The sequence below is a fragment of the Taurulus bubalis genome (genome assembly GCF_910589615.1).
Source record: "Taurulus bubalis genome assembly, chromosome: 10".
Classification (NCBI taxonomy): domain Eukaryota; kingdom Metazoa; phylum Chordata; class Actinopteri; order Perciformes; family Cottidae; genus Taurulus; species Taurulus bubalis.
The window spans coordinates 12,627,226-12,648,543 of NC_136598.1; the positions used below are offsets into that span (position 1 = coordinate 12,627,226).

Sequence of the window (21,318 nt, forward strand, 5' to 3'; positions counted from 1 at the left end):
AACTATGTGATCATTTCTAAACAGCCGTACTAACTCTAATGATTGCTGTCATTGTTGTACAGCACTTCGCCGTTTTACTGGGGGTAACTTCCTGTTTAAATTAAATTGCTGACATTTTTCTAGCTCTGGCTAATGTTACACCCTCCTCCTCTGGCCCCTGCCCGATCGCTACTGAGTATAATGTGCAACTCTCAACAGCGATGAGGAAAAAGAGCGAGATTGCTCATTTGTTAGCTAGATCCAGCACACAGACGCCTTTGTAATACTGCAAAAAAATTTAAAAAGATTAGCTTCGATCCTGTGAGTAGAGGTATGAATATGTATTTCTGTGTGAATCGATGTTTGCCTATGTGACCATGCATTGTATGTGTACCTATGTATGATCATGTACATGTGACGGTTGTCTGTATGTTATAAGCATGTTTCTCATGATTTTAACAAAAGAAAAGTAAACCAACGTTTCAGTCTAACAATGTTCAAGTCAACGCAAAACAGTTCATGTGAGACACCTCCAGAGATGTTCCGGCAGTTGCACAGTACAGGAATCCCCCTCACTAAATTATAAACGTGTCCTGAAATAAGAAGAAAATGATTAGTGTAAGCAGGTACGATGTGTGGTAAGACACGTCCACACTGCTATGACCTCAGCTGGTCTCACCCATTAGCTGTTGTGACTTGCAGTGTTACACTGAGTTTCTGTTCCACGCCCTCCCCTTCAGACAAAATCGACGAGTCATAATGTACAAGTCACATTACTGGGATTTTGGTAAATCAGACCAGCCAGTGTTAAGTTTGAAACAAGCAAAATGAGTGACGTTCGTAAATGTGAGGCGACCTCCGGTTCTGAAAAGTGAAGCCGCTGCGGAAGTGCTTTAAATCTGCATTCTTTCTACTGACCAGCAGGGTGCGACTCCTCTGGTTATAAAAAGAAGTCTGATTGTATAGAAGTCTATGAGAAAATGACTCTACTTATCTCTTGATTAATTCCCTCAGTAAACATGAGTTTATGTCTCAATCTCTAAGTTTCAAGTCTTCTTCAATACAGCATGATGTTCATTTAGTAAATGATGGTCATTTAGAGTCACACATAGACCATAAAGCAGGGTTATACTTTGAGGGCGGGGCTACCTCGGGATTGACAGGTCTGGGAGCAGCTTGAGTTTACGTCTCACAACTTTAACCCTTAACCCGTGTGTGTTTTTAGCTCCACCCTCTCGTGTCACTTCTGGTTCCAAGTATACAAAATGGTGTATGGCGGCTGGAAGCTTCAAAACGGCAGTCCACAAACCAAATGGGTGACATCACTGTGACTATGTCTACTTCTCATATACAGTCTATGAGTATGATGGTTGGCGCTTGCTGTGCTGGTTTGAGCATCTCTGAGGTGGCTGTCTTCAGCTGTTTGGCTGATGGATATTTGATATTAAACAGAATAATGCATTGTGCCACAATTCACACAATAACTGATTTTCTTCAGTGGTCTGCTCAAATTCAACCCCATTAAGCATCTTTGGATCTTAGTTCTGTTAAAGGGCTGATAGTCGCAACGCAGTACGCCCATCTGCAGACACGCAATCTTTGTCTCGTGCAATGATCACGCAATACAATATATTGTAGTGTCCATGATAAGAGGTCAATTAGCTTGTCGCTAACTCTGTTGCAGCTGAAAAGGCTGCGCACTATCCAAGTCAAATAGTTTGTGTGTGTGTGTGAGAGAGTGAGTGAGGAAACCTTTGAGGTACTGGATGAATAGTTTGCCTTCCTGGAGCCAGTGTTGCAGGATGGGAGGGGAGCAGGAAGTGATTCACTGGAGGATCGTAGCTCACTAGGAACAAAATAAAGGCGGCGTGCTGCTGAGATGCTGATCCAAATCCACGGAGGGCGAGCCGCGCAGCTTCAATCGCTGGAGGCCTAAAGATAGAAAGGAACAATGTCGGAAACACTGACGGCATCACGCCTGCATTGTGATAAATGACGGGATTTAGGATTCTGAGTCCGATTTATCTGGAGAGGCAGGACGCGGTGGCGCCGCCAAAGGGGAGAGAAGAGGTTCCATGTAAACTTGAGTTGGCTTGATCCCAGTAAATCAATGTACTGCTTTAGTGTGGCCAGATCAGATTGACAGTTCCCACCCTGATCACAACTGAAAACCAACTCAATAAAAACCAGCGCAGATCATCACCTTGCCAGAAACCTGTGTAAAACATTACATAATCTTACAAAGCTAAACATCTGCATCAAATAACCAAAGATAAAATGTTAGATAAATGAGATATGGCAACTCACAAAGAGTGCAGTCAGACAAGCAACACAAAATCGCTTGACAAAAGCAGTTCATATTCAATCTTTTTAACTGAAAATGTAATCCAAAAAATAGCCCAATTGGTTGAAAAAAAACAGCTCAATCTGGTCAGACTGACTGTTTCGGATTAAAGCTGTATATTTGCCCTTTTAAAAAGGAAGAGGACAACGAGCCTATTGAAGACCAATGGATTGCCTCCTCACACGTAGGTTGAATACAGACAGACTACAGATTAATACAGGATTGTTGTGGAACTCAAAATGTTAACTGTACTTGTGTACTAACAGATGATTAGTAACATGAATTGTAAAATACGAAAGCCAAAGTACCTTGTTATGACATGTCGACACAGTTTGACCGGCCCGCATAGGGCAGCATAATAGGGTTCCTGAAATTCAGCCGTGGCTTTTGGTTCTTGGTGCGCCATCCCAAGACTTTCAGTGAAATTAAACATTTCTGGGAGGCCTATGGCAGAGCAACAACAGAGGGAGGGGTGAGAATTTTAAACAAGTCACAGAAAAGGTCAACTAAGTGAATGGTCCCAATTCACGAAACCTCGCCCGTCTGGCTCTCCAAGTCGCTTAAAATAATCTTTAGTGGTGTATTCATAAAACACAGGAAAAATTAATACAACACGATCCCATTCAAAGTGCATATTTTAGGAGGACAAGGGAACAAAAGTTGTTATTTTTTGCCTGCTATGATGACGGACATGGCCGTTTCTACATGTTTAGCAGTTACTGCTGTCAACAGACTGTAAAAAAAAAAGAAAGAAAAAAAAGAACGGGATTATGAATGTATAGATCCATTAGCATCAACTTCTTAGATCTTGACTGCAAGGGACACATGTTTGCTCATTTAGAGTTAAGCAACAATATGGCTTCAGCTTCCTCACAGACGGCCTGACGTTTTCTGCTAGGATTTCCTGACTTGCGTCCATCTTGCTGCAGGCTTCCAGTGCCAGAAGAAGCCAAGCTGCCCCAGAGCTTCACCGAGCCACCGCCATGCTTCACTGTAGGCCGGGTGTTCTTCTGAGCGCACGGCTCGTTCTTCCTCCTCCAGACATACTACGGTTCCAGAGGCCCGAAAAGTTCCAGCTTGGTTTCATCGCTCCACAACTTCTGCAGCTTATTAATATGGTTTTCAGCATATTGGAGCCAACTTTTCCTGTGCTCTTGGGTCAGTAGAGGCGCAGGTCTTGGAATTCGGGCAGAGACATTTATGTTTTGTTTATGTTAGATGCCTTACTGTGGAAACTGAAACCCCAGAGCCTGCTGCCACCGTGTCTTGCTGCAGGTCTTTTGCAGTCACTCGAGGGTTTCTCAGACATCGGGTGGCAGCCATTGATAGCTTCCTCTTTCTGCCACGTCCAGGAAAAGCAGCCAGTGTTCCTTTAACTTGCAAACTATCCTTCCAACGTTATCTCTAGGAACATTCGGTGCCTTTGCTATCTTTTTGTATTCGTTTCCTTGTTTGTGCAAGGCAATGATCTGTTCACTTTTTGGACAATTCCCAGGTATTTGATGTGTTCTATCTCAAGCACACCTGATGCAAATAACGGGGGCCTTGATTAGTCACATCAGGGGTGCTTGAGACAACACCTGATTTGCAATTGTGTGCTCTTATGAGTATTGAGAATTTGAGGAACCACTTGTAACATTAGTTGTGTTGAGCTATTTCAATTGTCCTTGTTTGAGTTGTTTATTGAAAAAAGCTGAAGGTTTGTACATTTTAACAAATAAACCTCATTTGCAATAAGGGTTGAATCATTTTGATAATAGGAATAGAAGAGAGAAAATACTGTTTGAAGTGTTTGATCATGTATCAACTTTATTTAAATACTTTAACAACCTCACCTACAGTGTACAGTTAGAAAACTCCACTCCTCCACAGACAAGTCAAATGTACATAGCAGGGGAAAAAACAAACCTGAAAACAAACGTACAAAATCTAAGCCGTAAAGGAAAGATCAAATCAACAAGGATTTCTTACGCTTGCTATAGCTGACACTGAGCAACCAAACAGGCTTTTTCATGACCTGTCAGGAGGCAACAATAGAGAATATTTTGTTAGTTTGTATCTTTACGCACTAGACCAAAATTAAAAAAACACGTCTGTCTCCTCTCTTCACGGTTACGGGCTGTCCTACATCCCACTGAGGTTAGCGGCCATCACATATTCCTGTCTCATAAAATTATTCGGTTCAAAAACTGTCAAGTGAGGGATTATATTTCCCGAAGTATAAAAAAATAAATTAAAATGATCAACATTTATACACAAGACGGTCGAGACCCCGACTACCTCCTGGAACTTCTAGAAGCTCCTCGACGCGTTTATAAAGATTTTGAAACAAGCCCTGGCATTGAAATCAACTGTTTGTGCTGAGGGGTGTAAAACTATATGAAGGGAGAATCTGGGGGGTAAATAATTCAAACGCTCCATCACCATCCAAAAATTAGCATTTCCACCATCAAGTGTGCTTCTTCGGCTGAAAGCATGGAAGAGAAAACCATGTTGGATCATTCTGTTGTTTTTATAAACACAGGTCACACTTGTGCTACAATCAACCACGTGGTTCTCTTCATGCATGAGCTCAGGCTGACTGACAGCGCCTGCAAAAGATCAATGCAGGATTCATGCATGAATTTACTTTTAGGTCCAAAGTCTCATTTCTGATTGTCATCCTGTCGACGGCCACGGAAGCTTCTGAACTGATGCTGAGGCCGCACACGATTCCCTCCCACCACGCACTCGCAGAAACCTGCAGACCCTGTCCTTTAACGCCACTCGCAACAAAACGGTTAATACAAGCAAAGTAACTAAAAGGTAAAGGCGGAATGGAGACTTCTTAATCTTAGTAAAGGGAGGGAGGTGGAATAAAAGAAAAATAAATAAAAAAACAACAGATTACAGACTGAAGCTATGAAATGTCCTTGTTTAATGTCCTTGTTTAACAAAAACTTGTTTAATGTTCCATTCTTAAGTTGTGGCTTTTGGAGGAGGGAACTTGACAAAATCAAAACAAAAAAATTGCTCTATAAATTAATATGCCATTAAACACACCGAAAATATATTAAAACAAATGTAGGCATTCGTTGAACAATTTGAACAAAATAAAAAAATCTGTTTTAATTTGCTTCTTAATCAATTTACCTTTGTATCAACCCTTTTATTAGTTTTTTATTTACTATTATAAAAAATAAAAACGTATCCGTCCTCCAGAACGACTAACCATCATCCAACTAACATGGGACGCAGGGAACTTTTCCATCTCTTCCACCTCCATTCATTAATTTACGAACTCTCCATTCTCACAGAAAGATAAAACAAAAGGTTGACGAGAAAGCACCAGGACGGCTGAAAGGGGGCCGAACACGCAGCAGAAGGAACAACAGTGGCTCAGTGGTGAAAGAGGCAGAACCGAGAGTCACTTCAGCAGAGTTACCTGCTTCAGGTAAGAGCTAAATATCTGAAATGAAATGGTACATGAACAGCTGGAGGAGTTACAGACATTAAAAACATGAATACATAGACAGAAAAATAAATACTACCCCAAAAAAAGGATAGAATAGAGATTTTAAGTTTACGTATTTGCAATTGTTTCTGCGGAAATTCATAATTAAAAAAAAGGTATGCTAATGTTTGACAAAACTTGCACTGCTTCCGTGCCATTCATTTAGTCACAAAAAACACCACAAATAAGCAAAATCTTTGATGGGGAAAAAATTGTATGTATCCCATCATTTCCTCGGTTGCCAAGAGCACGTCAACTTTAACCGGTGAAAACATAGCGTGTCGACCGGTTTCCAGGTGAGGAGGAAATGTAGGAACTGAAATGAAGAGGAGGAATGAAAGTCTAAAACGTTTCGTATAAATGCGTTTTTGCTGTCGCCTGAACAACTGTTTTCATTTGAACGTTGAGAAGAGAATACATTTATTTATACATCGATAAGTTTGTTTAAAATAGAGATTTAACTTTAAACTCTTCCCATACCCCCAAGAGTCTTTCATATAATCTGCAACACTGTGCTAAAGTGTGTGTGTGTGTGTGTGTGTGTGTGTGTGTGTGTGTGTGTCAGTTTGTTCACAAAAGTTCGTCAAAAGTTAACCTTCTTACAGTCTTACGGGCAGTTGCCTCAGTGCGCTTTTTCTTCTCCTTTTCACTGATCTGTTCAGTGTCCAAAAAGATGACGACCGCCTGTATGACGGGCATCAGGGTTCAAAAGTCAGTGGGGGGGGGGGGGGGTCACTGGCAGAAGGGCGAGGCTGTGGGGTCAAAGCCTTTGAAAACTTCCTTCAGCGATGCTTTGTCCTGCTCTGTGGTCGTCTGGTCGGGCTGCACCGGGCTGTTGCCGCCGAAGGGGCTGCCCGTCCCGCTGGGCTTGGCTGCCTGCTTCACCACAGCAAAGAGAGAGGACACCGGGAGGTTGTGGACGCCCGTGGGCCCCTGATCACCGGCGGCGGTGCCGGGCCCACCCTGGGCCGTGGCGTTGGGCGATGGTGCGGGCTTTGGCCGAGGCCTGTTGTAGCTGTTGTATCGGTCGGTTCCTTGTTCGGCGCTTTTTTCCGGCTCCGGCTGGTCCAACGCCGACTTCCGGACAAACAGGGGCTCCTTGGACTTGGGTTTGACCGGCGGGGGGTCGCTGGGTTTGGACTCTGTGCTGGCTGAGTTGGGGGAGTTGCTGGAGCCGCTGCTGACACCAGGGCTGCCTGGTTTGTTAGTCCGAGGGTCATACAGACTGATGCTGCTCAGCACGCTGGCTCCCCCTGGTGGCCCGGCTCCCACACCGCGGCCTGCCCCACCTGAGGAGAGCACCCTTGGGTCGTAGGGGGCGATGGTGGGGGGAGAAGAGCTGGTTGTGGTTGCCTGGGGAGTAGAGGCGGCGGGAGGAGGCACGGGGTCAGATGGTTGCTTCAGTGCTGACTTCTGCGGCTGCAGACGGGGGTCGGTGAGGCCTTTACGGGACACGCGGGGGTCAATGGGCTTTTCTGCCGGCGGGGGAGGCGAACCCAACAGCGACATGGAGGGGATCGGGATGGGTAGGAGAGGAGGGGAGGGAGTCTGAGAAGGGCTGGAGTTGACGGTCTTCAGGATACGAGACAACAGTTCAAAATCTGGGAGGGAGGAGGAGGACGAGGAGGACGAGGAGGAGGACGAGGAGGAAGAAGAAGAGGGAGCAGGACGGTCCAAGGAGGAGGAAGGAGACTGAGCGGGAGGTGGCTGTGGGTGAGGGAGCTGCGTTTTGAGCGATGTTTTGAGCGATGTTTTGAGTGGCGGCTGAGTGCGGGACAGACGTGGGTCTATGGAGGAGACGGGAGGGATGCCTGGTGGGAGGGGAAGGAGGTCCTGCTTGGGGATAGGTATAGGGAGGAGATCCTCGGGCGACCAGGTGATGGTTTTGGAGAAGGCCGGCATGTGCAGAAGGATATCCTTCTTGATGTGGCTGAACTGCTGCAGCTGTGTGCGCGGGTCTCTCAGAGCCATACCCATGAGTGGGTCTAGAGGAATTGGCACCGGCTTGTCCCGTAGAACCCGCTCAGTCTCCTCCTCCTCCACCGCCGGGGTCGTGAGCGGTGGGGGCTTGTAGACCAGAGGTGGCTCCGGTTTGGGAACGGGAGGCGAGGAGGAGGATCCCGCCGAAACGGCAGCAGATAGCCGGGCCAACCGGGGATCCGCAGGCGGTCCGGATGACGACAGAGTGGGAACGGGGTGGGCGGAGTCGACCGATTCCGTGGCGCGCGCTAGGCGCGGGTCCCGAGCCAAGCGAGGGTCCGCCGGCCGAGCCGGAGCGCTGGCGGGAGGGGCCTTCTGGAGGCGGGGGTCGCTCGGGGGGCCTTCAGATTTTTGGGGAGCCTGGGTCTGCTGACGGAGCGTCTTCAAAATGGAGGTCACGCTACCGCCGCCGTCCTCATCCTCACTGGAGTACCAGTTCCCAGAGTCACCTGAGGAAGAAGGACACACAGTCAAATAGATATACTTTAGACCAGACACACATTTGATTACGCTGAAAGGAATCTTTAAAGGCGTCATATTTCACTCCAACTCACTATTACGAAGGAATGACTAACTAATACACCAGCAGGTGCAGATGCTTGTCCTCTACCTTCAGTGTCTCTGCTCTTCTCTGCTCCTCCCTCCGCCATCCTGCGAGCTCTCTCCTCCTCCTCCTGCTGCTTCTGTTGGATCCTCATGAACAGGACGCGCTGCGCTGGAGGCAGGAAGTCGGGCACGGACATCCCTCCCTGATTGGCTGACGCTCCATTAGCAGAGCCGTCTGGGCCGCCAGGCTGATTCCCAACATTTCCTCTCTCGTCCATACCAGCAAAACCTTGGTAGTTGTCACCTGAGAGGGAACAGCCGGGTGTCAGAAGCAGCGATACCCCATTTCCACTCAAATGAGCCCATGTATGTAGGATTTTTTCTAACACCAGATAACCCACTAAAAGTAGGCGATAGATTCCTGTCCCATTGCCATCTAAGGATGTGTAAGGTGCAAGTAGACTAGTACACCTTTTGTTTTAGTTTCCTGGTGCTGGAAAACAGGGTAATATAACCGTGGTTACTTTTTTTTTCTATCCGTTTCGTATTTAGCCTCTCTTGCAAACTCTCAAACCAGAGTTGATGATTGATAGAACGGTGGAAACACTAACAAAGACTTTAGACTAAAGGTTTAGATTAGTTTTATTTTGTTTCCGAATTTTTTACAATTATCACAAGCAAAAATGAGAGTTTCTGTCAGTCCTTTGGCTTTGAAGAGAGCATATAACTGCTTTTTCTTTTCCCATCTAAGACAGAAGACGGTTCTGATGAGTGTTAATTGTGTTTCTGTCGAGTTCAAATTAAAGTAAACAAGTAAACAGACAACAAGTAAAATGACTGTTGTCTGACTGGAGTCTGGTGGCTTTGAGGAGAGCTTATTAAATTGTACATTTTTGTACAATATTAAATCATTGTTAAATTCCTGCTGATCTTATTTATTTTATATTCACTACCAGGCACCAAAAGCTAACTTTGTCTTTAATCATTCAGTCTGATTACTGGACGCTCACCTTCTAGCACCACTCCCTCCATCTTCATATCGTCCTGCTGATTGAAGTAGGGATTAAAGAAGTTTCCTCCTGGAGGAGGACCTGGGGGCATGGGCATGTTGGCCCCTGGTCCATGTGGAGGGCCGTCGCCGGGGGGGAATCCTCCCATCATGGGCGGTCCGCCAGGGCCCATGTTGGGGGGACCCTGGTTCATCCCGAGGTTAGGGCCCATGTTCTGCATGTCAGGGGGCATCATCCCCGGGGGAGCAGGGAAGCAGGGTGGGGGGCCACCGGGGGCCCCTTGGGGGGGTGCCGTCTGGCCCTGGTTGCTGCTGGGAGTCTGGCCTCTGATGGAGGGAGGAGAGGAAGAGTTCAGGTTCATAGAGCTGGCTACATAGAGACTTTGCAGAGTGAAAACAGGACAAGTTAAAGAGAAACTCACTGAATGCACAGTTTTTGAGTTAGTAAATCACGTTCAGTCACTTTATCGGACTTTCACTTTAAACTAACTGTTGCTAGGTGGCTTTAGAACTGGAGAGTGCATCAACAACTGGGGGCGCTGTAGGCAACTGTTGTTGACTCGCCCTAGGGTAATGTGTGACTTTGACTGTGCTGTGTCGGGTACTAAAATGAAAAGGCGAACTTGTAGGTCGTGCAGCCGGAGGCCTATAGGCTCTAAAGCCAGTTCTTAACTGCTGCCTTATGCTGCGTTCACCAAAGGTGTTTTGAATTGTTCACGCTAGTAGATTACATGCAAAGTCAATGCACAGACGCCGGGCGGTGCAATTTACGCGAAAAAGTGTTTTCGCCTGACGCTGATTTGCAAAAGCCAATCAGCGTTGAGATGCTCCGCCCGTTATCACTGCCGTCCTGCCGTTGCAAACTGCTGCTGGTCCACCTGAAGTAGCGCAGGAAGCGGCCGTCATTCAGATGCAGTTCCTGGAGGAGTCGGAGCTGTGTGCGGCTACGGATAATATTATGAACCCAGACACGGGGGCGTTTGATATTCCGATGTTTGTGAGATTTCCACAACAAGTATAAAGCAGAACTAGTGGTTATTTCAATGGTGGATGGCGGGAAAGGTAACTGTTTTCACAGAGTTAAGCCACAGAAAAGCAGCGCCCCTTTTCCGCCGCTAATGACACAAATTTACCACATAGTCGAGCGAGTAAACTCAGGCAAAAAAGCGTTGCGGGTGTGAACGCAGCATTAGTTGGCAAAGAAGCACGCCAAACCATGTTCAGAGACCCCTTTCAATCCTACTCCATATTCCAAGTTTTCCTTTAGCGAGGTGCTTGTGAGAACTTGACTGACTTGAACTTGGATTGCCGCTCTCTTTTCATAAGATCCGCAGCTGCATTTTCTACAGGTGTGAATACAAAAAAGTTTATTTTCGGATCCTTACCTGACAGCCAGTTTATGAGCCAGCTGTCCCGTCGGCTTAACTTTAATCTCAAACAGCGAGGGGATCTTTTTCCCTGCGGAACATCCTCCTCCGCCGCACGGAGGTGGGGGGCCCATGTGGGGGGGAGGGACATTGAGATTTGGGGGCCCGCCTTGGAAGGGACTTCCGTCAGGCCCATGGACAGGGGGACCAACACAGGGGTTAGGCCCACAAGGCCCGCCAGGCCCTGGTCCTGGGGGACATTTGTTGGCAATGGGCCCCTGGTTAGGTGGCGGACCCCCAAAGTCACCCACCGGAGGGCCGCCAAAATCCCCGGGCCCCATGTTGGCGTCCAACGGGACTGGCCGAGGAGGGGTAGGGAGGAGGCCGACTCCAGGAGGAGGTTTGGGGAGAGGGTTGATCCCCTGCTTCTTCAGCTCCTCCACCTCCTTCTCGTCCTCGGCTCCGGCCTCGGCATCCTCTGCCAGCATCTAGAAAACAAAGAACTCCACCTGTGAGTTTATCTGAAATATTTTTCTCAAGGTATTTATAAAAAAACAAAAGAGCTGGATGTACATGTGATACAAATATAAAAACATATTTGTTGTTTAAAGATCTACAGAGGTCACAGAACATAGCATAGGGAGCTGGGGAACAGCGCTAAGAGGATGCTACCTTGTTGAGCAGGTCCTGGGTGTCATCGTTGAGGGCGTCATGGGAAAACATGCACTCGTCGCCGTTGACGCAGTTCCCCGTGGTGTGGAACAGCTTGCAGGGGAATTCACGTGACACTGGAGTCAAGGAGAAACACTCAAAAAAAGAAAACTGGACAGAACTGACAAACTTATGAATGTTGTCCTCTTAATTACGAATCCCACTGCTTCGCTTTGCAAGACCCGCCCTATGAAATTCAAGCTCTCGGATTGGCCGAGCGTCCATACGTTGGCCTATCTTGACTCATCACTGGAAGTCAATGCTTATCCCTGACCAAACGCCTCTCCGACTTTGTAGAGCGGGTCCTGCCAAGGAAAGCAGTCGGATTGATAATTATGCGGTTAACAAAATTGGCAGCTTTAACATCCCCATGATTCCCTTAGTAGTAATAGGGTTTCTCTGAGTGGTCAAATGTAAAGGATATCATGCATGTAAGGACAGTGGTCCGCTCGGGCACAGAATCCGGTGATGTAGAACTTGCACAGCTCCTTCTTCTTGGGCAGCTCGATGTCGTGGCTGAAGTTGCAGTGGTCCCCCTGGTGGTTGAAAAAATAAATAAAGGGCTAGAATGAAATAGGAGCATCCAGAGGGCTCGACTGACACGTTTGAAAAAGCTGCCAACGGATAACTTATAAACCAGCACGGACTAAAGAAATGTTTTTTTTCCTTTCCATTTCCTTTGAGAATCCTTTGAGTTTAACCATATTTTAGAACATTTGTAGTTATTTTAACTCCAAGAGATCCACGTAGACCTGTTTTGGTCTTTTTTTAGTTGGGGGATCTTTAGTGGGACATAGCAGGTCAACACTATATGCAAAGTGCTGTATGTGCTGAAAGCTGAGAGCTCAGGGTAATTTGAGCTCAAACTAGTGTGTAAAGTTGTTCTAGTCATAAATAAAAAATAATAAAAATGAATTGTGAAAGTGTAAAAGGGCTAATCCCACCATGGTGGAAGTAAATTATGCTATATTATGTCTCCTAAATTGTTTCAGCTTTTGGGTGGATACCATTTGTTACACAGATTTGGTGCTAAATTACAAAAGAAATGTACCACTCAAGAATTAATAAAAATAATCAGAAATCCCTCCAAAATACCAAACAAAGACACCAAGACTTTGAAGAACACCAGAGACAAATCCATAATGTGATTGGGGATCAAAAACCTGACATATTTTCTGATCTTGTGCGCGATCTTACCCAAGTGCAGCGCCCCTCGATGTAGTACTTGCAGATGGCCTTTCCTTTCTTATCCTGGTGCTTCTCGTTCATATTCCTCCTCCCTGGTCCCGGTCCATCGCCTCCACCACCTCCATCCTAGAATACATCCACACAAAGCGAGAGCAGAGTATGAAGCAATAAGTAAGAAAGAGAAGATGAATGTCTGGGGAGGCTCCAGACTGGAGTGAAGCAGACATTTGCATTAACCCACTTTGAATTTGTCAGCTTTGTATCAGGACACTATGGGCTGATCTGACAACAGTACAAAAGCCTCACCCCATTGTCCATGTCCCCGTTGTTGTCGTCGTCGTTGCCCATGTCGCCTCTTCCTCTCCCGCGGTTTCGACCCCGTCCTCCTCTGATCATGCCCCGCCCTCCTTTACCCCTCCCTCGCCCGCGGCCACCTTTAAGCCCTGGTGAAGAAATGGAAGACAGAGTGAGACAAGAGTAAGACGGACTGTAAGCCTGAAGGGACTGAACTGAATGAGCCTTTTCTTCAGGAAAAGTAAAGATGAAAAACACACACACATGAACAACCACCGAAGATCCAAACTCACCTCTGCCTCGGTCTTTGTTCTTCTTGTACTGATTGAGTTCCTTTGAGTAGTCATCGTAGTCATCGTCGCCCATGTTGTCATAGTCCTCCTCTCCAAACTGTAAGAACAGATGTCAAGTGTCACATATTTAAAGGGATAGTTTTTGATTTATTCATCCATAGTCGGTGTATTACCTATTATTATTATTATTATTTTTGTTGTGTGTTACAGGGCACTGAATCCGTTATCGATACTCGCTTCAAAATCACAAGTCTCCATTGACAAAAACATTAATTTTTACTTGCAATAACAGGAGTTGCTGGTCTACTGGTAAATCTAAACTACGTAACCCTACAAACACCAAAAGTCACACAATAGCACAAACACACTAATCGATGGTGGCAGCGGTAGACCAGCAACGCCCGTCTTCGGATAGTAAAATCATTGTTTTTGTGAATGGAGTCTGGTGGCTTTGAAGAGAGCACAGCTGGACATAACGGCTACAGTTCAGTAACGTAAAGGGCTGAGATTATTTTTAAATAGTATACTTAAAAAGGATTTTTTTTTTTTTTTTTACAGTTATCTAAAATATGTTTTGAGCTAGACTGAAGGTTCTCAGACATTGTGACCAAAGAGCGTAGCTGGTAAACATAATAACTTGTGCTCTGAGAAAAGAGAACACAGCAATAGTACCAGGTGGCACTATAATTATTCAGAGTATTATTCCATTGCTCTCCCTAAAACCAACATCCGGCTTGATCGGTCAATGCCAGACAGTAAAAGGAGACGATCCACATTCACTACAGACCATTTGTCCAACACCGAATGAACCACTTTCTCACGTAAAAACAAAAGGATATCTTTTGCTCCAAGTGTTTTTGTTTTGTTCACTGGAATGTTTCCATGTGAAACAACTGTGCAAATACACAAGATAGCAACTTGTTTCCTGGACATGACCAAAGCAAATAGACAACGGGTCTCATCATGGACCCCTCACCTCCATCTCCTCTCCATAGCCGTCTCCATCGTCGTTGTCTCCTCCCATCTTCCCCCCGCCACCTCCACCTCCACCTCGGCCTCCCCTTCCTCTGCCGCCGCCTCCTCGGCCCCTCCTCCCTCCCCTCATTCCTCCGCGGCCTCTCTGGTTCTTCATGCGACCTTTTCCCCCTGCAGAGACAAAAGGGATGAATGAAACGAGTCAGCGACTTATCTGTGGAATTTGAATTGATAAGAAGCTTTTTGGTAAAAAAGCTTATTTTGAAACTCTGTTCCTAAAAGGAACTAAATAAATAAATACACATTTTCATAAATGTAGTTGAGGGCCTTTCCCCCACGTATGGCACACACACACACACACACACACACACACACACACACACACACACACACACACACACACGATTAGAATCTCAACCGGAGAAATATTTACCGTGCAGAAGTCTATTTTTCAACTCCAACAGCTTTGACCCCACCGCCGAGGATCCACCTCGTCCGCCGCCACGGCCGCCTCCTCCCTCCTTGGCCTTGCGGTACTGGTTGAGCTCCTTGGTGAAGTCATCATACTCCTCCTCCCCAATGTCCTCCTCTTCCTCCCCCTCGAAGTTGTCCTCTTCGAACTCTTCATAGCCTCCGTAGCTCTGCTTGTCCATCTTCATGTAGTTGCCCTTCTTTGGGCCGCCATAGCCCCCGTGGGCCTGGAGACGGGTTCACGTGTTAGGAGAGTTGACTTTGCACAGAGCTTTTATTGAATATTGACTTATCTGGAATACTTAGCTACTTTTTAAAAGAAACATTTGATTGAGATACATTTAGCAATCAATCTAGTTATTTTGACTCACAGGTGGCGGAGGATACTGTGGGCTGTACTCTCTGTACTTCCTCTTCTTCTCACTGGGACTGTAGTCAGAGTCGTCACTGAAGTCGGAGTGGTCGTCATCAGAAGACGCATGGCGCTGAGAAAAGGGACAAATAATAGAGATAATCAGAGAATGAAGTCAAAATATAAAGGTGGGTCTTATCTTGGTTCTCTACTCGTTGACCGTCTTACTTTGTGTTTGGATTTGCGTTTCTTCTTTGACCTCCTCTTCTCTCGATCTCTGTCCTTCTTCCTCTTCCTCTTGCGACGGTGGGATCTCTCATCATCCGAGTTGCTGCTGGCGTGGTGATCCTTGCTTCGCCGGGGCCTCTCGCCGGCCCCATCCCCTGCAGCTTCGCCTCCTTCGCCTGCTTCATCACCGCCACCGCCATCTCCTCCTCCTCCTTCTTCTCCACCTCCTCCACCTCCTGGCGCTGCTACTGCTCCTGCAGCAGCTGCTGCTGAAGTACCGCCACCAATGTCCTCCTCCTCTACTTCTCCCCCGTCATCTTCCAGTTCGCCCTCCTCCAGCTCTCCATCCTCTGGCCTGTATACGTAAAGAACACACATATGTTACATATGTAACTTTCTTTTGGGCTGTGGCTCACTCTGCCCAGCTTCATATACGTATTAGAAAGCATAAAAAAAATTAGAAAAAAAGATTTCCAAAAACACATAAAAACACACCAAAAAAATTGTATTTAAAGGTTTCTTTTCAGCGGTCGTCGATGAAAAAGGAGTACAGAGGCTCGGCGCGGTTGACATGAACTACTGTTATACTTTAAGGATTCATAGTGTACCCAGCACCAATGGTAAAGTCGCACCAGTTCCATTTTTGTGAGTCAGACCAGGGTTACCTAAAATCAATTATTTCAGAGGAATCGAGAACCCGCTCAGCATCTAACAGCTGACTGAGACCCTGAGGCGTAATTTGGGCTGAACACATCAGTAATTTGAAAAATAATTTTACTTGCAGCACTTATTACCGAGAAGACTGCTCATTCTCAACAGCACTACAAGACATCTGTTGCTTTTCTTCTTTTTTTTCAGTTAAAAAATGCAAGTCTGTATTTTTAAGTGCCTGCAAATGTTTCATATATATATTTAACATACATACATTCACAACACCTCTATTTGTCTGTTCACAATACTGAAGAAGCCATTACTTCACATATGAATCCACTTAAACATATGCAAATATCAAAATGCTTGCAGTGAACATGCAGTGTGATAATAAATAATAGTTTCAGTTTGGCAAACACACCTAATTATCAACGTCACCAGCTAAACAAACTACCACAGGATATTTAGTTAATACATGGATGAGATTAAATAAACATGTTGCTCACGTGGGCCTGATACACATTCATTAAATATGTAGAAAGCAGCTATTGGCAAAATCTAAAAAGCACCATTCTAATTGGATTAAACCGCATCATGTCAGCTCTACCTAAGCAAGTGTCACGTGTAATATCTGTTCTATGTAGTGTGAAAATGCGCTCCTCCTGGCATACGTTTTTTGTTTTTACATGCCCACACAAACACACACAGATGCATAAGGTCAAATCCACCATAGTGTCCCAGGCCGAGGGTGGGGGGACAATGTTCCTACTGCGGTAGACACTCGGAAGTGAATAATGTGCTGTTACTGTGGTCAACTGCCAGGGCGGGACCATGAGGTCCCTATTGACATGGATCCCATGCAGGCCTGATCCTGCAGAGACTGGTGGCTGTGGGCGAGTTGAGACTTTTTGGGGGGGGCACGTGAAAGGGAGAACGTTGTTTTAACAAGCGAAAGCTGCCATTAAATCTAAATTCCAAAAAGCACTGATGGTTTTTGACATTTCCTTCACTACAAGCCGCCATTTTATCGAAGATTATAACCACCTATGGACCATATTTTTAACATGGTTTCACTGGTCAGCGTTTTTTTGAGGCTTTTTTTCTGTGGCATGGGGTGCAACATTATTTATGTAACAGGCGTTGACGGGGATCACGTTTTAATGATTTGACACTCCCTGTAGGAGCAATCAGGTCTTGGTCCGCACCCAAAAGGCTGTCTGCAGCAGGCTGGGAGGGAGGCCTGAGGCCGCAGCAAATGTGAAGCGGATTGCCCGCATTACAGTATCCTGAAAATTAAAATCCATCAAAGAGCACACGGTGAACGGAGGAGACAAAGCAGGTGGTGGCTTTGAGGCACCGCACCCCACCACATCCGGGGCAATAATCAGCCATAATAACATGCGCTTCATCTCTCTGCGGAGCAATACAGCACTACGGTGACTTGTTTGCAGCGACCGGTAAACGCTACTCAGCTTATTTCATCCTTGTAACAGAACAAATTCAAAGTAAACGACTTTTGTATTTTTTTTCTGACAGAAAATACTGACTTAAAAAAAAAATCCTCATTTTATTAACTTGACAAAATCTCTTTTTTAATGAGTCTGATGCAACGAAAGAAACTTTGCCCAAAACTTTCAGATTTGAGGGAGTTGCAGAGATTTTTGCAGCAAAATTATCCAGATAATTTAGTCAACCTGATTTTTGTTTTAAACAGCTGGTTTAAAAACTAGGAGTTGCTCCACACACAAACTCCTTGTATCTGCTTGTGTGTTACAGAACACAATCTAAAACAAACTTATATCTTCATATTCGGGCTTGTTCGAAACAGAATCCTCAGTTGCTTCCAGCCTCTTTTCCGTCACTGGACGCAAAGCAGTTCCAAAAATATGAACACACACACCATTGTATCGAGTTTTCGGTCAATATTGGCTCAGTTTCAGCATGTTTACTCAAAATAATTCTAACAGTGCCACTTTTGTCGCTTAACGTTGCTGAACTCTTCCCAGGTTCCTTGTCCCTGCACCAGCTCCCAGCTTTAAATCCAGACACGGCAAACTCAGGAACATCCTCTCACAAAGCCAACTCACTAACTGCTGTGTGGCGTGAAGCTGGCAAATATCGTAGAATATCGTAAATCAAAAACCCCGTAGAGGAGTCAGACATACAGACCCGTCACAATGGAGGCCCCTCTATCACAGGGATTTCAATGTACTATGGGAGCAGATCTTAATGAATATGGAGTGGCTGGGATTCACTACAGGCAGAAGCTGGTGGCCTCTCTGGCCTGAGATGCAGTGCAAACATCACCTGCTGCCAACAATGTGCCAGTTGCAGGGGGGGAAACAAACTTAGAATGCAAACAAACTCCATCTAGACTTCTCTACACTCAGCCAAAGTCATTAGCAAGTCAGGTTAGTGGGAACACAAGTCCACAGACACAAACCTAACAGACCTGTGAGAGGAAAAACTGTTATTGATGAGAGCCTACACAGGTAGCCACGTACTGCTGACGACTAAATGCAGACAGATCCAGGTACTTCATCCAAACTAACAGGTTTCCATTTATGCCCATCGACACTACACCAAACCGATATCAACATCTCTGACCATGCCCAGCTAGCAGACAACCACAAAGTTCTAAAAGTTCCACAAAGCACAAGATCGATCTAGTCTATGAGGGATGGCTGAATCACAGGATTTACCATGCATTATAGTACATTGTTAGCTCAGTGGATGAGTCCATTACTCAACTAACTCTAGAAGCAAAGGGCCATAATTAAAATGGGGAATACTTACTGTGGCAGGGGTTCTTCAATTATTGCACTCAAAAACATTGAAAACGTTTTAGTTTAGTTTTTTTTGCTCCTGAACATTTTAGGTGGACATTAGTGGGGTTTGTGGGACTTGGAAATGGGGCCAACTGAGGTAACATGCAGCACATTTGCCAACTGGGGATTGTGGACACAAAAAAGAGGGAACTTTGTGTTTGACTTGAAACACTTCTGGGATGCTTTGCAGACGTTTTACACATTTTTGGGGGTGGGGGAGGGGTACTTTTGTGGATGTTTGGGACGACTGTGAATAAAAGTGATGTGTTAAGACAAGCATCCATGACAGCAGGCAGCACAAACGCGTTGGGATAAAAAGTAAACGCTAGCTAAAGTAAGCTGACAGGCTACAAAACGGATTAATCGATAACGTACCTTTCACAAATTAATATATATATATATATATATATATATATATATATATATATATATATATATATATATATATATATACGGGTACCTAACGTTTGAGACTCGAAGAGGAACGAATCCCAAATATTAAAAAGGACCAACCGGGACTTAGATATGCGCTCATACGAGCGTTATTAACGTGGAAAGACGACGACCTGAGAGCTATTTGTAAGTGCGTAGAGCTAAACGAGGCTCCTTGTTGAAGGTACATTTACAACTGACCGGGTTATACGATCATTTAATAGCCCATACTGATCGATTCACATACACGACGTTGATACCAATGTTATTAGTTAACGCGACGTTTATTTTGATGGAGCGGTTTGAACCGTTGACGTGAGATTACCATCAAGTAAACACGTTAGCCGTTAGCTTAGCCGGCCTCTCTCGTGCCAACAAGCTAATGCTATTCCGTTAGCTTGAAGTAGGCCGTTCGCTAAAGAAAGACTGTCGGATAGTTTGGGCATCTGTGGCAGAACAGTTACTTGACCACACACACACATACAGAACATTAATTGAATTAAACCACATTAGTTCACTTTTTTTGTAACAATGGGAACGTAATTAACCGATGCTTTGTAATCGCTGAATTGTCTTGAATGGCGGTGACGGTGTTATTAATCAACTCTTTCAACCTCGTCTTTGTTTCTTCATACAAGTTGGGTCGAGTCGATTGGTCGTTGATTGGAGTAACGTAATAAAATACAGGGAATAACGTTATCCCAGGTGAGGTTTGGCCTCCCAGTTGGCGGTGTCGTGTCAACATGGCGTTCTTTACCTCTGTACTCGTTTTCCAAAAAAGGCGAGTTTAATCCCTCTGACAGAAAAAGGAAAAAGAAACCCCGGGCTTTTTGTGTAAAAGCACAGGACAAATAAATAATTTCATATAAATATGATTGTAGAATTACTCGACCTTTCGTCAGTCAGGAGACTGTTGTGTTCGTGGTTGGTAGTTGGGGAGTTTGGATGAACAGTCATGCTTTCCACAGCCATTTCCTCTAGCTACATTGAGGTGCAAAAAAATTACAACTCGACACTGGAATCTACTGGCTTATGCGTCACTTCACTAGGATCTACTTGTTTTTGGTTTTAAGGAAGAGTTTCAGTTCATAGTAGGCAATTCTCCACTACAGTTGTAAGAGCAATATGATGAAATTGAGTCCTGACGTTCTCCGTCCTACAGTAGCGATGTGAAATGACGACTGATAAACTTAAAATGGCCGGCTGTCTTCTCATAAGAGTAAAGGGGCGGGTTTCCGAGAATGACATCAGGACGAATAACGTTCTTGTACGCTCCTCACGGAAAATGCCGAATGGGGATTCCAAAGGGCAAAATTAGCCTCCGCGCTTGACTAGCAGGTGCACTTGCAGAGCAAATTGTGAAAAGAGAATATCAGAATCAGAACTGTTTATTGCCAAGTACGTTACACATACAAGGATATTTGCACAAATATATATATATATTACACATAATCATATTTATTTCATATTAATATTCAGTTTACTTTGGCGTTTACCTTTTTATCGCCTTTTACTTTTATATTGCCACTTTACCTTCATATAGATTTAATTACTGTTGTTCTACCTGTTTACATCTGTGTATACATATATTTATTAAATCTCAATAAGCATGCATTTGCTACATTCCTGGTTATAACCTATTGACCACAAATAAAATTTTATTTTATATTTACACGTTATATTTCATCTCTATATTTTAACTTCTGTACTGCTTCATGTCTTGTATTCTCATTTTTACCTACATGTGTTTTTATTATTATTATACATATTTGTTTTAACATTTCGAGAATTAAATTGCCAAAGACTGCTTCTCTGTAATTGTAGTGCATCTGACAATAAATAACTTCAAACTCAGCGGTATCAACATCTGGTAATATTGCAGTACTTTCCTTGGATAATTTTTGCACTATTTCAAGTGATGCTTTAGAGATGCAGTATTCAAACAATTCAACTATTATTCACATTGCAGTTTCTCCCTTAACACAATTTAGCACATTGGACCTGGAGTTGTATGGGGCCCCGTGGGAGTTCAGATGTTGATCTCAGTCTCACAAGAAATGAGGTACCCATCTTTTGAAATGCTAGAGTTACAGTAATTGCCAGGGAATGAGAACTTTGGAGAAAGGTTCAACAATTTCAGGTTGAGCAAGTGTGTAATAGTAAGTTCCACCTGACAA

At 44.8% G+C, this 21,318-nt stretch overlaps 1 protein-coding gene across 1 annotated transcript; it reads right to left on the minus strand.

Annotated features, from left to right (window-relative positions):
- Positions 1–6,548: 6,548 nt before the first annotated feature.
- zc3h4 (zinc finger CCCH-type containing 4) lies at positions 6,549–20,113 on the minus strand (the record flags this gene model as incomplete). Its single annotated transcript, XM_079224690.1, has 14 exons — positions 6,549–8,245; positions 8,407–8,646; positions 9,353–9,678; positions 10,737–11,206; positions 11,391–11,506; positions 11,854–11,965; positions 12,627–12,743; positions 12,924–13,060; positions 13,205–13,301; positions 14,181–14,350; positions 14,670–14,877; positions 15,022–15,135; positions 15,231–15,585; positions 20,034–20,113. The coding sequence occupies 14 exons, from the start codon at positions 20,111–20,113 to the stop codon at positions 6,549–6,551; spliced, it is 4,239 nt and encodes a 1,412-aa protein (XP_079080816.1).
- Between the last annotated feature and the right edge of the window lie 1,205 nt (positions 20,114–21,318).